At 42.2% G+C, this 14,385-nt stretch overlaps 1 protein-coding gene across 3 annotated transcripts; it reads left to right on the top strand.

The window, feature by feature from the left end:
- Window positions 1-339: 339 nt before the first annotated feature.
- Window positions 340-8,304, top strand: LOC119311627 (cation-chloride cotransporter 1). Of its 3 annotated transcripts, none has more exons than XM_037587280.1 (14): window positions 340-450; window positions 607-800; window positions 1,548-1,697; window positions 1,872-1,950; window positions 2,329-2,420; window positions 2,767-2,881; window positions 3,137-3,237; window positions 3,710-3,771; window positions 4,032-4,280; window positions 4,364-4,478; window positions 5,374-5,568; window positions 5,876-6,276; window positions 6,565-6,726; window positions 6,812-8,304. In XM_037587280.1, exons 2-14 carry the CDS (start codon window positions 616-618, stop codon window positions 7,909-7,911), a joined length of 3,006 nt encoding a protein of 1,001 aa, XP_037443177.1. In that variant the 5' UTR covers window positions 340-450; window positions 607-615; the 3' UTR covers window positions 7,912-8,304. The 3 variants fall into 3 exon arrangements, with proteins under 3 accessions (XP_037443177.1, XP_037443178.1, XP_037443179.1); XM_037587281.1 differs by having other exon boundaries at window positions 1,557-1,697; XM_037587282.1 differs by lacking the exons at window positions 340-450; window positions 607-800 and having other exon boundaries at window positions 1,566-1,697; window positions 1,880-1,950.
- The last annotated feature ends 6,081 nt before the right edge of the window (window positions 8,305-14,385 follow it).

A 14,385-nucleotide genomic window follows, 5' to 3' on the forward strand; every position in this document is an offset into this window, starting at 1 on the left:
GCGACAAACAGGTTTTTTGCGCGCGGCGCGAAGCGCGGCTGTTGAAGATGCTCTTAGGCCTTGTACAATGGGTGGTGTTTAAAGAGATGCTTCGAAAAATAAACCACGTTTTTTTGAAGCATCGGTGCCTATTTCTATAGAAGAGATATTTAGTTAAGCGTCTATCCTGTATAAATAAGCACCGATGCTTAAGAAAAATCTAGTTTATTTTTCTAAGCATCTCCCCTAAGCATCTCCCATTGTACAATGCCTTAGGGACTTGTATACGGATGGTTGAAACGTTTTTTCTTTGAGGTCAAAAGTCAACGCGCAAGGCAGGGACCTTCGTGGGGAAGCAGATCCCTCCCTCCTTCCCAGCGTCAACTGCCCACCGCAAAAGGCGAAGCAAACCCACCCACCGCCGGTCTTTCATCGCCGCTGCGAGCGCCCCCCAGCTCCCCGTCGAGCCAGGTGAGTAAGCTTCCGCCCACCGCGCCCCTACGCCGCCCCTGCTTTCTCCCCGCGCTCTTGCCGGCCTCGGATTCAGATCCACGGCCACCAGGAGCGCTCCGGCGCGTGCTCTGGAGCCTGGATCTCACGGCGCCGTCCGTTTCATGTGTGATGCAGCGAGCCGCGATGGGGAACGGGGAGATCGAGGCCGCGGAGGAGGGGCTGCCGATGCCGGCGCCGCCCGTTGGGCGCAGGTACCGGCCGGTGGGCTCCGAGGACAGCGCCGTCATCCAGATGACCTCCATGGAGCCCGCCCCCGGCGGCTCCACCTCCGTCACCGGTCACGACGCCGTGACGCCCCAGCCGCCTAGGTGATGCTGCCATACATACTTCGTCTCGTATTTTGTGGCATTGTTGTTTGATAGACTACCAGTATAAGTGTCTCGGATTTAGCAAATGTTGAACTGCTGCCAATTCGTGCTTGCATTGTCTTGACTTAGTTATTTAGCAGAATGGGGTGTTCAACTGAACAGTTGGATTCGGATGATAGTCTATATGTGTTTAGGAACTGACGAGAAGCAGTGCAAATACATGTGAAGTTGATTTCTGGCACTACAGTTTTAGGCCTTGATTATAGCCTTTTGGAGTTGCTTCTTTCATTTAAAGCTCAGGGCGATAAGAGCAAGGCCGTGAAATTCGCAAGTGTTATGTTTGTTTGCAGAATATCTTCAATCAATGTAATGCCATCAGTTTGACTTCTGAAATTTGGTGATGATATCGTTATCTCTTGGGTTTACTAAATTTGAATGACTCTGCACTAGATATTTCTTTTGGCATACGATGTTCTGTGTGTACTCATATATCGATGTTTTGTGTGTACTCATATATCGATGTTTTGTGTGTATACTCATATATCGATATTTGATGTCGAGCTTACTTATTTTCGCATGAGCAAGTACCTTTTCGTTGTACCTACTGGCTTCCCTGCTCCATTTTCTATTTCTGGTTGCATATTCCATGTCATGTTATCAGGCATAATTTCTGCAGATTTCGTTCCATGACAATAACTTTCTAGAAGTAAATTTATGAACTCATACTTACTCTCATGTATGTCATAGGAACTTTAGGCCTGGTGGTGCTAATCTAACTATTGATCCAAGCATGCAAGAAGGTTCTAGTGATCATGCTACATCCAGTGGACCTCAAAGGGATTCAAAGCTGGAGCTTTTTGGGTTTGATTCACTTGTGAATATTTTGGGCCTCAAGAGGTACAATCCATCTTTTTGTAATTTTATTTAGGCCGCCTTTAAAACTTGTGATCAATCTCCTTTTGTTAAGGAAACATAGTATTTGACTAATATATTAAGCATGTGCTACCCAAAGAAATAGTTTGAACCATTGGTTTTACTTTATGACATAAGCATCTGGCTGAATCTGAACAGCATGACAGGAGAACAGGCCCAAGCCCCTTCGAGTCCTAGGGAGGGAGAGGATGTAGCAATCACCATTGGACGTCCAAAGGTTGTCCCCAGTTCCAACATTTGCGATGAGTGCCATCTGTTTGATACTTTGTCACACTTCTCCTAGTTAATCGTGAATAACTAGGAGTTAGTATATTTGGACTTAGTTGACAGGAAAGAGTAGTACTTGGGCTCAGTTTGTTTGCTGATGCCGTCACCTATAGGTTTTGATGATTTGCTACATCCCTAAATATATCTAGTCAACTCTAAGATGCTGATTTGTACATTTGAGTTTCATTCGTGATGTCCAATAGTCGTTCAGTGTTCCATTGATTTTCATTGGCCTGTATGTTTCTGTTTATTTGGTTTACGTCATTTGGATATAGGGATATTTATGAAAACTGTATTACTTATTCCGTTGCTTTCATTTGGTTCGCAGGAAACTGGACCTAAGTTTGGTACAATGATGGGTGTCTTTGTTCCATGCTTGCAAAATATCTTGGGAATCATTTATTATATCCGTTTTACCTGGTAAGTATTGGTATTATGTGCACTTGTTTTGGTTACTGCACATGAACATTTAGTTCCTATTTGGTTATGTGCAAAACAAAATTTCTATATTGCCATGCTGTTCACCGTAGTGTTGTTATCATTCTTTGGCATTTTTTGGTTCCTAACTGTATGAGCTTTTCCGATGCTAGAACCAAGTAAAATTAACCAAGTTGCAAGTATTAATGCCTTTGGTACCTTATACACCTTTGTAGCCTTGTTGGAAGTGGTATTTCAATTAATGTGATTCCTGTGTCCCCTTTTCAGCTACAAAAATAAATCATTTTTGGTTATTCAGCACTGACTAGCATTTGTTTCGTTTCTATAGGATTGTAGGTATGGCAGGCATATGGCAATCACTTGTTTTAGTCTCATTCTGTGGTGCTTGCACATTTTTAACCGGCTTATCATTAAGTGCCATTGCAACGAATGGGGCAATGAAGGTATGCTGACCAAGTGACCATTCTACTGGTGTCGAGTTCGTGCAATAGGGTTCATACCTGATATGTGTTAGCTTTGCTGGTTTATTGTCTTCATTTGCGGTCTGTGGAACCTGGTTCCTGATATGGTCAAATTCCATTTGTATGGTCAGTCTTTATTGCTCGGAATACTTCCAGAGCTTGCTTGATGTGTGATGCTGCTATCTCGTCAAACTTAAATGTATAAATTAGCTGATACACATTTTGTATGATCCATAGGGTGGTGGACCATATTATCTCATTGGTCGTGCGCTTGGTCCTGAAGTTGGAGTTAGTATTGGATTGTGTTTCTTTCTTGGAAATGCGGTTGCTGGATCCATGTGAGTATACACTTCAAATGCCAACTACTTGTAGCTCTCCTTCCAAATTCCATTTATCTTATGTTTGCTTGTGTACGAAGTTCTGATGATATTTCTGCATAAGCTGCTTGGAAGCTGGCATCATATGAATTCTTCATGTTAGTATGTGATTAGTGGAATGGTTTATAGTAGAATGTGTAGTGGAGAAATTTAAGGGTTTTGTGCTATATTTTGATGCTTGTTGGCCTTGCCTGCTACCAATGAATGTTTGGTTTGCAGAAGTTCCAAAGGCTGGTTTTGTATAATAATGTACACTGAAACCAATATGTTCGAAAGAAAAATGTTTGGATTGGCAATAATGATAGAACAAAGCTGAATTTGTAATATAAACTTTTAGCTTTTTGGCCCATTGGAATTTTGGATGATCCAATATTTAGTTTGTTAGTACTTGTTAGTTTGACATGTATTCATGCTAATTTACCTGCCAATTCAGGTATGTTCTGGGTGCTGTAGAAACCTTTTTGGATGCCGTTCCTTCTGCAGGATTGTTTCAAGGTAAGTCACAAGTGATACTAGTCATTAAGTTTCGTTTGTATTTGCGATTGTCGAGTAGAAATGTTGAATTATTTCCAAGTAATTAAAGTGTAGACCTTGTACTTCAAACTTTTGTTAGAGCATAGAGATGCCTGTATTGAATTTTATTTGCAGTGCTAACTTGGGTTTATATTCTGTGAGAAATAGTGAAAAGGAAGCAGAGTTATTATTTTCCACTTTTGATTTTTATTTGACTAACTTATAGCTTTTTAATAATGCAGAGAGTGTTACAGTGGTCAACAATACATTAATAAACGGTACAGCAACAGCTGGCACAGCGACTATATCGACACCCAGCTTGCATGACCTTCAAGTATATGGTGTTATTGTGACCATACTGCTCTGTTTTATTGTATTTGGTGGTGTCAAAATCATCAACAAGGTTGCACCTGCCTTTTTAATACCAGTACTCTTTTCACTGCTGTGCATATATCTTGGTGTCTTCATTGCACCGAGACACAATGCTCCAAGTAAGTACCATGTGGCTTATATGTTGGATAATCATTCATTATGCATTTCTGCATTCAATTGTAATGCTGGCTTTCCTACTTAGAGGGAATCACTGGGTTGCGTCTAACCACACTCAGAGACAACTGGGGTTCAGAATATCAACGTACAAACAACGCTGGAGTTCCTGATCCAAACGGTTCAATATATTGGGATTTCAAGTAAGCTTATAACATCTCTAAAAAACTTGAAAAATTATCTATTAAATGTGTATTTATTCTCGTCATTCTATTTAATTTTCACTTGACCCCATGAACTTTGACCAATCATGGCAATGATCCCACTCCCATTATATGTTAATGAGGTCAATACTGATGGGTGTGAGTTTCCTCACATGCATGTTCATTCTATTAGAGAGATTGCAATGTTTCACGAAGTTTATTATAGAGTAAATTGCACTTTGCATCAGGTTTTGCAAGATTTTCAACTTTCCATCAGGTCTGGCGCAATATTGTTGCAATTTGCACCAGGTCCTGTAAAAACAAATCATACATTTGTATTATGGGATAAAATATAAATCTATAGATTTTAGTTAAAAAATATTATTGTGCCAGACCCGGCGCTTATTAAACTTCTAGGATAGCTTTACTGGAGTCAAGTTGGTCTAACTGACCGAATTACTTGGTGTCAACTAGGGTCACATGGTAAACACTTGCTTACATAGCGCATAACCTGATGGGTGCATAACAGGGACTGCAAACATTAACCCTAGTTCAGGCAGACCCAAGAAGCAAATTTCCCATCTACTTTATGGGATAGTCTCTAACCAGAGAAAGGTCCACAATATCCCCTCCTATCTTCGATGCAACAATGAAATCAACCTGCCTGCCTCCACATCAGCAACTTCCGTCAACTCACAGCTCTCGGTACTATTTGACCAAGGCCGACGAGTTTAGGGACTATACAGGCTTATAAGGGCCTAAGTGACATTGAAGGCTGATGATGAATCAAACTCTATTATTGGAAACAAATAAGTTTTTGGACCTGCAAGATAATTTGTTAATTCTTTGTCTGTGCAAATGCAATTTTCCAACACATTTTTTGTATACTTTTCAGTGCTTTGGTAGGTCTCTTTTTCCCAGCAGTCACTGGAATTATGGCTGGTTCAAACCGATCTGCTTCACTCAAAGATACACAGCGTTCAATACCAGTTGGAACATTATCTGCAACTCTTACAACAACTGTTATGTACTTGTTATCTGTGCTGTTGTTTGGAGCTTTGGCCACAAGAGAAGAGCTTCTAACTGATAGGTACATGTTTCTCAATGCTGCAAGTTATCACTGCTTCCGCTTCAGAATTGTAGATAATGTGTCCTCTAGGGTTTAGAATATTTTGTATGCTTCAGTTCCGTGTTTATGATGTCGTCAGGGCATGCTTATTTGCTGTATCAGTTCTCACTGCAACAGCTATTCTTCTGACAGTTATATAATGCACATATTTCTTTAATCTATTTTTGTTTCTGTATTCTTTTATTGAAAAACTATGTCCGTGTTAGTCCCATAAGCTGCTACATTACTGAGTTGTTGTGTGGTTAGCTCATAAATATCCTTTATGCAGGCTTCTTACCGCTACAGTGGCATGGCCTGCACCAGTAGTGATTTACATTGGTATCATCCTGTCCACTTTAGGTGCAGCGCTACAGTGTTTGACAGGGGCTCCAAGGTTACTAGCAGCAATAGCAAATGACGATATCCTTCCAGTCCTTAATTACTTCAAGGTTTCTGAAGGAGTCGAACCTCACGCAGCTACTCTATTCACAGCATTAATCTGTATTGGATGTGTGATTATTGGGAACTTAGATTTAATCACACCCACTATCACTATGTTTTTTCTGTTGTGCTATGCTGGTGTGAACCTGTCGTGCTTTCTGCTCGACTTACTTGATGCTCCAAGTTGGCGCCCTCGATGGAAATATCACCACTGGAGTCTTTCACTTGTTGGTGCATTGCTTTGTGTTGGTACGCCGTTTGACTCTTACCATTTTATTTTGTCATCCATTACATTAATCCTGAGCTGCCTGTAGTACTTTTTCTAAACATTAATATCTGTAACTTAGGAATTATTTTGAATTTTGATTGAATAATTCTGTTCACAAGCATGATTTTTACTCCAACCAGCTTCTCGTAACCTGTATTGATGCATTGTTTAGTTCGTATTTCTTGTGGCCCACAGCTAGTTAAAATGCATCCTCACATTGTATTTATGGTCGGGCTTTTCACTAAATGGATCTTCCTCTCAAATTTCAGTTATCATGTTTTTGATCTCCTGGTCTTTCACTGTTATCTCCCTTGCCCTTGCAAGCCTCATCTATTACTATGTGAGTCTAAAAGGGAAGGCTGGAGACTGGGGAGATGGGTTCAAGAGTGCTTATTTTCAGTTGGCATTGCGAAGTCTCAGATCGCTAGGAGGTATGACTTTCTACATGGCAAAGAAATAGTTATTTGTAATCTATTTACACATTATTCTAACACTCACTTACTGTTCTTCTCACAGCAAACCAAGTTCATCCTAAGAATTGGTACCCCATTCCTCTGATATTATGCCGTCCTTGGGGTAAACTTCCAGAAAATGTCCCTTGTCATCCAAAACTTGCCGATTTTGCTAATTGTATGAAGAAGAAGGGCCGTGGTATGTCAATATTTGTCTCAACAATTGACGGTGATTATCATGAGCTGGCTGAGGACGCTAAGACTGCCTGTCAGCAGCTGGAGGCCTACATTGAGTACAAACAATGTGAGGGTGTTGCAGAGATAATCGTAGCACCTTCGATGTCTGAGGGCTTCCGCAGCATTGTTCAGACGATGGGCCTAGGGAACTTGAAGCCGAATATTGTTGTGGTGCGGTACCCTGAGATTTGGCGCCGTGAGAATCTGACAGAGATACCGTCAACATTTGTGAGTATAATAAACGATTGCATCATTGCTAACAAGGCAGTGGTTATCGTGAAGGGTCTTGATGAGTGGCCTAATGAGTTCCAGAGACAGTATGGGACTATTGACCTGTATTGGATTGTGAGAGATGGAGGATTGATGCTTCTTCTGTCTCAGCTCCTGCTCACAAAAGCGACCTTTGAAAGCTGCAAGATCCAAGTCTTCTGCATAGCTGAAGAGGACACTGATGCTGCAGAGCTAAAGACTGATGTCAAAAAGTTCTTGTACGATCTTAGGATGCATGCCGAGGTCATTGTCGTGACTATGAAGTCATGGGAATCTCACATGGAGAGCAGTAGCAGTGGTGCTCAGCCAGATGACTCCCAAGAGGCCTACACAAGTGCACAGCAAAGGGTCAGTGCATACCTTTCCGAGATGAAGGAAACCACGGAAAGAGAAGGACGGCCGCGGATGGTGGATGGGAAGCAAGCTGTTGTGAATGAAGAAAAGGTCGATAAATTCCTCTACACAATGTTTAAGTTGAACTCCACAATACTGAGGCACTCCAGGATGGCAGCTGTGGTGCTAGTGAGCCTCCCTCCGCCACCGCTGAATCATCCTGCATACTTCTACATGGAGTACATGGATCTGCTTGTAGAGAACGTCCCACGCATGTTGATAGTTAGGGGATACAGAAGAGATGTTGTCACATTTTTTACTTGATCAAATATAATACAGTCTGAGCTCTTGTGCCCTCCTAGCAGCAGAATGGATACACAGATTTGCAGAATTCACCACAACTGCAGTAGGAAGGCCTCTCATTGACAGCTATCTTATGAGATACACTGGGTGGTTATTGCAATATTAGGTACACAAACATTAGTATATTCATTCTTTTACTGGACACAAAAGAGATGAATATTGGGACATTACAAATTTTGTAGCCCTGTTCTCCATACCTTGATAGTTTTATAGAAACACAATGCCTCCTATTTTTCACCGGAACAGTAGCGATAGTGATCCTGTTTGTGTTATTTTCCATTATCTGTACACGATCTGAGATGCTGTGCAACTGTTGTTGAAAGGGAGCAATACCAATGCTATAATTAGAGAATATTCTGGTAATGCCCGATGCCGATACATCTCTTGGGAACATCAGCTGATATGATGTTTTACTGGACTTGTGTTGACATACTAGGAAGTCTTTATTATGCATTGCACTGCTGTTGTTGTCACTACTGAGAGTTCTTCTGTCAAATACAGAGTATAATAAATTTTGTTGGTGTGAATTTTTTCCTGTCATATTTACTATGGTAAGGTGATATGATCCCACAGCATGAATATCTCTTTACGGCTGTTACTTGTCTAGGCGGCTAGGCTTCGCCATTATGTTGAGATGATATGTTCTACTATTTGGTTAAGTGGCATGATGAGAGTTATCTGAGTGATGCTCGGTTTTGTTAGCAACGCCTACCGAGTACCAACTCGATGGTTATATATTCTGTTATTTCCTTTTTATATTTGGTCGTGCAATTTGTCTATTTGCAAACGTTAAATATGACCACTCTAGCAATTTATCCTTACTCTACATATTATCTGCAATGAGTAGTGGAATGTTTGAATGGAAGTCAATTATGGAGCTCCAAAACTGGCGGGGAATAGAAGCTTGCAAATGCCACACTAGAAATACCCTTCCTCTGAACTTGAAAAAACTATGATAAAACCACACCATTTTCTTTGTCAAACTACCCATGAAGCTGCACTGTACATGTTTGAAATGGCTGAAAAATGTGTAGATTGGTTTTGTGAAGCCAAGTTCTGAACCGATGGGCTACTCTGCCGAACTGATGGAGAATTATCACCAGCAGATCATGACTTGGGACAAAAGTGCACTATCATTCCATTTTTCATGACAGGCTCGCTGTGGTGGCTTCCAAAGCAGCAGAGTCGTTTGCTGTTGTGGTCTGCCAAGTAGCGGAGTCCTCCTGGATTGGCCCCTGTTTCTCATGAGTCACCCAACAGGTTCAGTCATTCCTGGAGAGACCATGGGCACAACATTTGTTTCAACACAGCTAAAAAATCGTAGCGGTGATGCGACTCTGAAACGAAGTGAGTTAATTGAGCTTAACGACTCGTTTTACTTATTTTGTTAGTGACTTCCAACTACTAAACACGCTAGGAGACGAGTTGAGTCCGTTGCTGTGCATTGTGACTGACTATTCAAATTTATTTGAAGTGTGAGCAAGCAGTTTAATTTGGAGGCTCACATAATTTGCACCACTATATGGATTTGACTCCGAGACAATGGTACCGCTCCGTGTGAATCTCATACTAGATGTGAGCAAATGAAGATAACACAATGTACTGTACCACACGTCAGCCTCGTAGTAGGAACATTCCCGATACCTTACAATCCTAGCTATGCCAGTCCAGACTCTTGGTGGTCTGGATGTTTGGGAATGAGAATTGGACTGTGCATGACACTTATAAGAGAAAGTGTTAAAGCATGTAGGCTACAAACTTAACTAGTCAGCACTAGCATTAATTCCTTATGGTATAGTACAATACATGTGGTGCGTGTACGCCCCATTGAGGACTTATATACGGAGAAACTTGTGTTAATAAGTGTTGATGTATATTGTCGTATGCAGCAGAGTAGAAGAACATGCTTACATTGATGTTACCATACAAATCGAGCATTTTTGACTAGTGTTTGCCATATGGATATACACCTAAATAATCACATATACATCCTCTTGAATCTAGAGGAAATTCTAACTTTATTTGGAATGCTCAACGACAAGGGAGAACCCCACCTCAAATAAAATTTATTGATAAAAAACATTGCAATATACAGTGGAATTTAAAAAAAAGTGTCGATCGATTAAGGTCAGCCAGAACTGTGAACGAAAGGCACCAATCAGTTAGGACCAAAATTATAGACAATGATCAATTATGGCAAGATGCAACCAATATTACAAAAGCATAGATTAATCCTGGATTAAGACGAACCGTAGGGTGAGTATGTAGGAGGAATTGCATGATGTATTACTTTTCGATAAAGGGTGGATTTTATTGACTCAAAATGAAGCATCAAGTGGATACAAACACAATGAGCACACACCCGGTCTCTGCATAGTTAGGATGCACACAGTCAACACCAACACACACATAAAAAAAACACGCTAGCAAATAGCAAAGTCATGTAAGACCAAAGCTATGCATGATGTATTACTTAATACTACCTCTGTACACTTCTATAAGACGTTTAGGTCACTCAAGTGAGTAGAAATCACAACAGAATTTTTTTTGAACCAGCTGGTTGGTGGAATTAATTCTACATGCTGATATTGATTTTCAATACATATGTTTGTTTGCTTCAAAATCTGCAAAATGACGTATGCTGTTCATACTACTTGGATGTCTTGCTAATCAAGATAGGGCTAGGTTGACTTCAGAGGCGCCCCAAATAGCGATCCACGGACAAACTTATGTTGTGTACAGTTCTTTGAGATTGATCAGACATAGGACCTAGATTAGTCGCCACAACACATATCTGTCACAGACCAAACTCAAGGATGGGACGAAAAACTTGATTTTTTTTTACAACTACGAAAGAAAACTTGATTTAGTACCAATAACCAGTTACAACTTGGGGATATATAGAGATTTGAGATGAGGAATCAGCAAAGCATCTGGGGGAGGTACAAGGAGTAGGAGATGAGGAACAGAGCAGGGACGAGAAGATGGATATTATTCACTAATTCAATTACCGGCCTGCTCTTGTGCTCCCTCGGTTGCATATGTAGCCCATGCTGTGTGGGACCTAGCCTCCAGTGAGAAGCCCATCTTGAAGCCCAGGCCTGGTAACAAAAATATAGTGACTGCCCAGGCCTGGTTCACAAATCTGGGAGCTCCTATTTGCCGCCCCATCGCACAGGATGCGCCGACTGGGCCGGCCCATTGCAGTGCGCCACGAATACAGGGTGAAAAATAGCAAAAATGGAGGGTACAATGTATGGGAATCGAAGCAGGAACTTCTTACTTCTGGGCGAACGCTGCTAGCCACTACGATCGTTGGGATCTATCGACTTACAAACAGCGGAACAGTAAAAGAACTTATGACAGTATCAGACTTAACACTGTTTCAAAAATGCCGAACAATTTTGCAAATTTTGATTAATTTATTAACCTACGAACAATCTGTAACAAACGCAAAAAACTTATGAACTCGAGGAAAATTTTCAAATTTCCCAAATGTTTTTCATAAACATGAACACATTTCGAATTTTTGAACAATTTTTTCAAGCACAAACTTTTTTTTGAATTTTGAGAACAAATTTTGAAATAGAGAACAATTACAAAAATCCCGCAAAAATTTTTAAGCGCGAATATTTTTTGAACATGTGAATTTTGTTTTTAAATCTGGAACCATTTTTGAATTCTTTGAACATTTTTCGTAAAATGCAAATATATTTGAAATTTGAGAACAAGTTTTAAAAATCCTAGCATTTGTTAGAAACAAACAACATTTCAATGGTTTGAACTTTTTTGAATTTTGAACATTTTTGTGAAACTTGATTTTTTTTTCTCTTGAGAACATTTTTTGAAATGGAGAACAACTTCAAAAATTCCGAAAACATTGTAAGCAAGGATATTTTTTATAAATCTGGAACAATTTTTGAATTGTCTGAATATTTTTTGTAAAATCCAAATAAATATTTAAATTTGAGAACAAGTTTTGAAAAATCCTAACATTTGTCAGGAACAAACAAAATTTCAATAGTTTTAACTTTTTTGAATTTTGAACTATTTTTGTGACACGAGAACATTTTTTAGAACATTTTCTGAAATGCAGAAAAATTACAAAAATCGTGAAAAATTTGAAAGCTCGGATTTTTTTAAAAATTTGGAACAATTTTCGATTTCTCTGAACATTTTTTATAAAATCCAAATAAAATTTTAAATCTGAGAACAAATTTTGAAAAATACTAACATTGTTTAGAAACAAAGAAAATTTCAATAGTTTGAACTTTTTAGGTTTTGAGAAATGCAATTTTTTTTTGAATTTTGAGAACATTTTTGGAAAAATCCAAAATTTTTATGAAAACGCGAACAAATATTGAATATTTTGAGCATTTTTTGTAAAAAAGAGAATGAAAGGAAAAATATATATAAGAGAAAAGAAGAGAAAGGAGAAAAGGAAAAAAGAAACAGAATAACTAAAAGCGAAAAGAAGAAGGATAAAAAAGGAAATAAAAAACCGGTTCAAGAACCTTCTGGAATGTTCCTAAAACCGAGCAGGAACTATCCAGAAGGTTCCCAAAACCGGAAAATGATCAGACGTGGAAAAAAGCTAGTGGGCCGGTCCATGTACTGTCGAACCTGTGCGATAGGTCGACATCTTGCCGCATAATGCGGCAAATAGGGTTTTCCCACAAATCTCACCCGTCCTCTCGCCCCAAATCCTCTCGCCCCGTCCCCCGTGCCGCTCCCGCGAGCGGCCCGGGCGGAACCCTAGATCGCCGTCGCAGCTCCCCTTCCCCGCCTTCCTTCTTCCTCGCCGCCGCCAGGGGACGCCGCCGGGCAAAGCCCGCGCATGCGTCGGCGGCGGCGGGGCTCCCTCCCTCCTTGCGAGGCTCCTGGGCGGCGCGGGACGGCCATCCCTCGCGGCGTCGCTCGGCTAGGCGACAGGTCGGGCCGCCGGCGGATCTGGGCGGGGCTTCCCTGCTTGGTGGCGCTGCGGCACTGGCGGCGGCGTGGTCTGCGCCGGGCGGCGAGCGCGCGAGCTCGTCCTCATCCCGATCTGATGGCGCTGGCGCTCGGGCGTGCGGCGGGGTACGCGAGGGTGGTCGGTGCGCGTCTTCCTCCCCGATCCGATGGCTCCACGGTGGAGCCAGTGCTCGGGCGGTTGGCTTCGGCAAGCGGTGGCGAGCGCTCGGTGTGTGCAGGCGGCGGGGTCCCTGTGCGCGGTCGGCGGCTTCGTCTCTTACCCGGACGGCGCGGGGGATGGCGGCGGCCCGGTGTGGCCGGCGATCCGGATGCGGTGGTGCCGGCGGCTCGCAGATATGCCAGTACTCCAGGGTCTGCCTGGTGGTGCTGGTGGTGACGGCGGCTCGGACACGAGAGTTGGATCCCTTCGAACTTATCTGGGTGAAAACTTGCCTTCGGCTCCTGCTAAGGCTGGTGGTGGCGGCGCTATCTGCGTCGTTCCCTTTTTGAAGGCATCGCTGTGGAGAAGTTCAAGGTCACTCTCTGCTACCTCTGAGGGAAACCCCAGATCAGATGATCGGGTGACGGCGGCGCTCTGGTGTCGTTCCTCCCTTGGGGGCGTCATTCTTGGTGGTACACACATGATCGAGGGACCAGAGGACGGATTCTTTGGTGAAGCGGTTCTTCATCCTACACACTGACGGCAACGGATCTTGACAGCGTGGCGCAGTGCAGATTCGGAGTTCGCTGTGGGAGGATGGACTCGCGCAGGAGGATGACGCTGTCGGGCGTCGTGGTGGCGTAGATGGCGGAGAGACCTGGCACGGTTCATGCAACAGTACAACTCTGAAGATGGTTGATGGCAGGTGGCTGCGGCGGCCTCATACCCGGCAGGCGTCCTGGTTGAGGAGAGCGCCGGACTGGTAGGTGCCCCATACCCGACAGGCGTCCTGGTTGGGACCTCAGGACTTAGATGTTTAGGTTTGGCTGTGATGTCTGTTTGGTATTAGGCCCAGACTATCTGCGCCCCTTCATTAATTGGATAGGTGTAGCGATAGTTGTTGCTTAGACGGTGGCTTTAGTCTTACTGTTGTATGACTTTGTAAGGTCTTGTGAGAATAATTAATAAAGTGGCTGTATGCATCGTCCAGATGCAGAGGCCGGGGGTCATCCTCCTTTTCTAAAAAAAATAGTGGGGGTGTTACAATATCATGACTCCAGACTCCTGAGTATCATATGCTATCAGAGATTAGACTCTAATAGTTTGGTTCCCATATAGTACATTGCATCACCGCGTTTTACATTGGAACAGCTGCACTTAAGCAGTTAAGCTAACACGTACTATTATTCTGTTCGCTACATCTATCACCATGTTCCTGCCACTAGTAGAAAAAGGGTCAAACGTGAAGCACATTAGTGCTGGTTTGATTTTGGCCCGGTACTAATAGTACCATTAGTGCCGGTTCGAACGGATTTGCATTAATG

The sequence above is a fragment of the Triticum dicoccoides genome, chromosome 5B (assembly GCF_002162155.2).
Source record: "Triticum dicoccoides isolate Atlit2015 ecotype Zavitan chromosome 5B, WEW_v2.0, whole genome shotgun sequence".
Lineage (NCBI taxonomy): Eukaryota > Viridiplantae > Streptophyta > Magnoliopsida > Poales > Poaceae > Triticum > Triticum dicoccoides.

What these genes read in the sequence shown, in the direction of transcription:
- LOC119311627 (XM_037587280.1), top strand. Translation starts at nt 616, where the DNA reads ATGGGGAACGGGGAGATCGAGGCCGCGGAGGAGGGGCTGCCGATGCCG. An exon ending in ACCGAGACACAATGCTCCAA is followed by an intron (nt 4,281 to 4,363) that starts GTAAGTACCATG and finishes TTTCCTACTTAG; the next exon opens with AGGGAATCACTGGGTTGCGT. An exon ending in TGGTGCATTGCTTTGTGTTG is followed by an intron (nt 6,277 to 6,564) that starts GTACGCCGTTTG and finishes CTCAAATTTCAG; the next exon opens with TTATCATGTTTTTGATCTCC.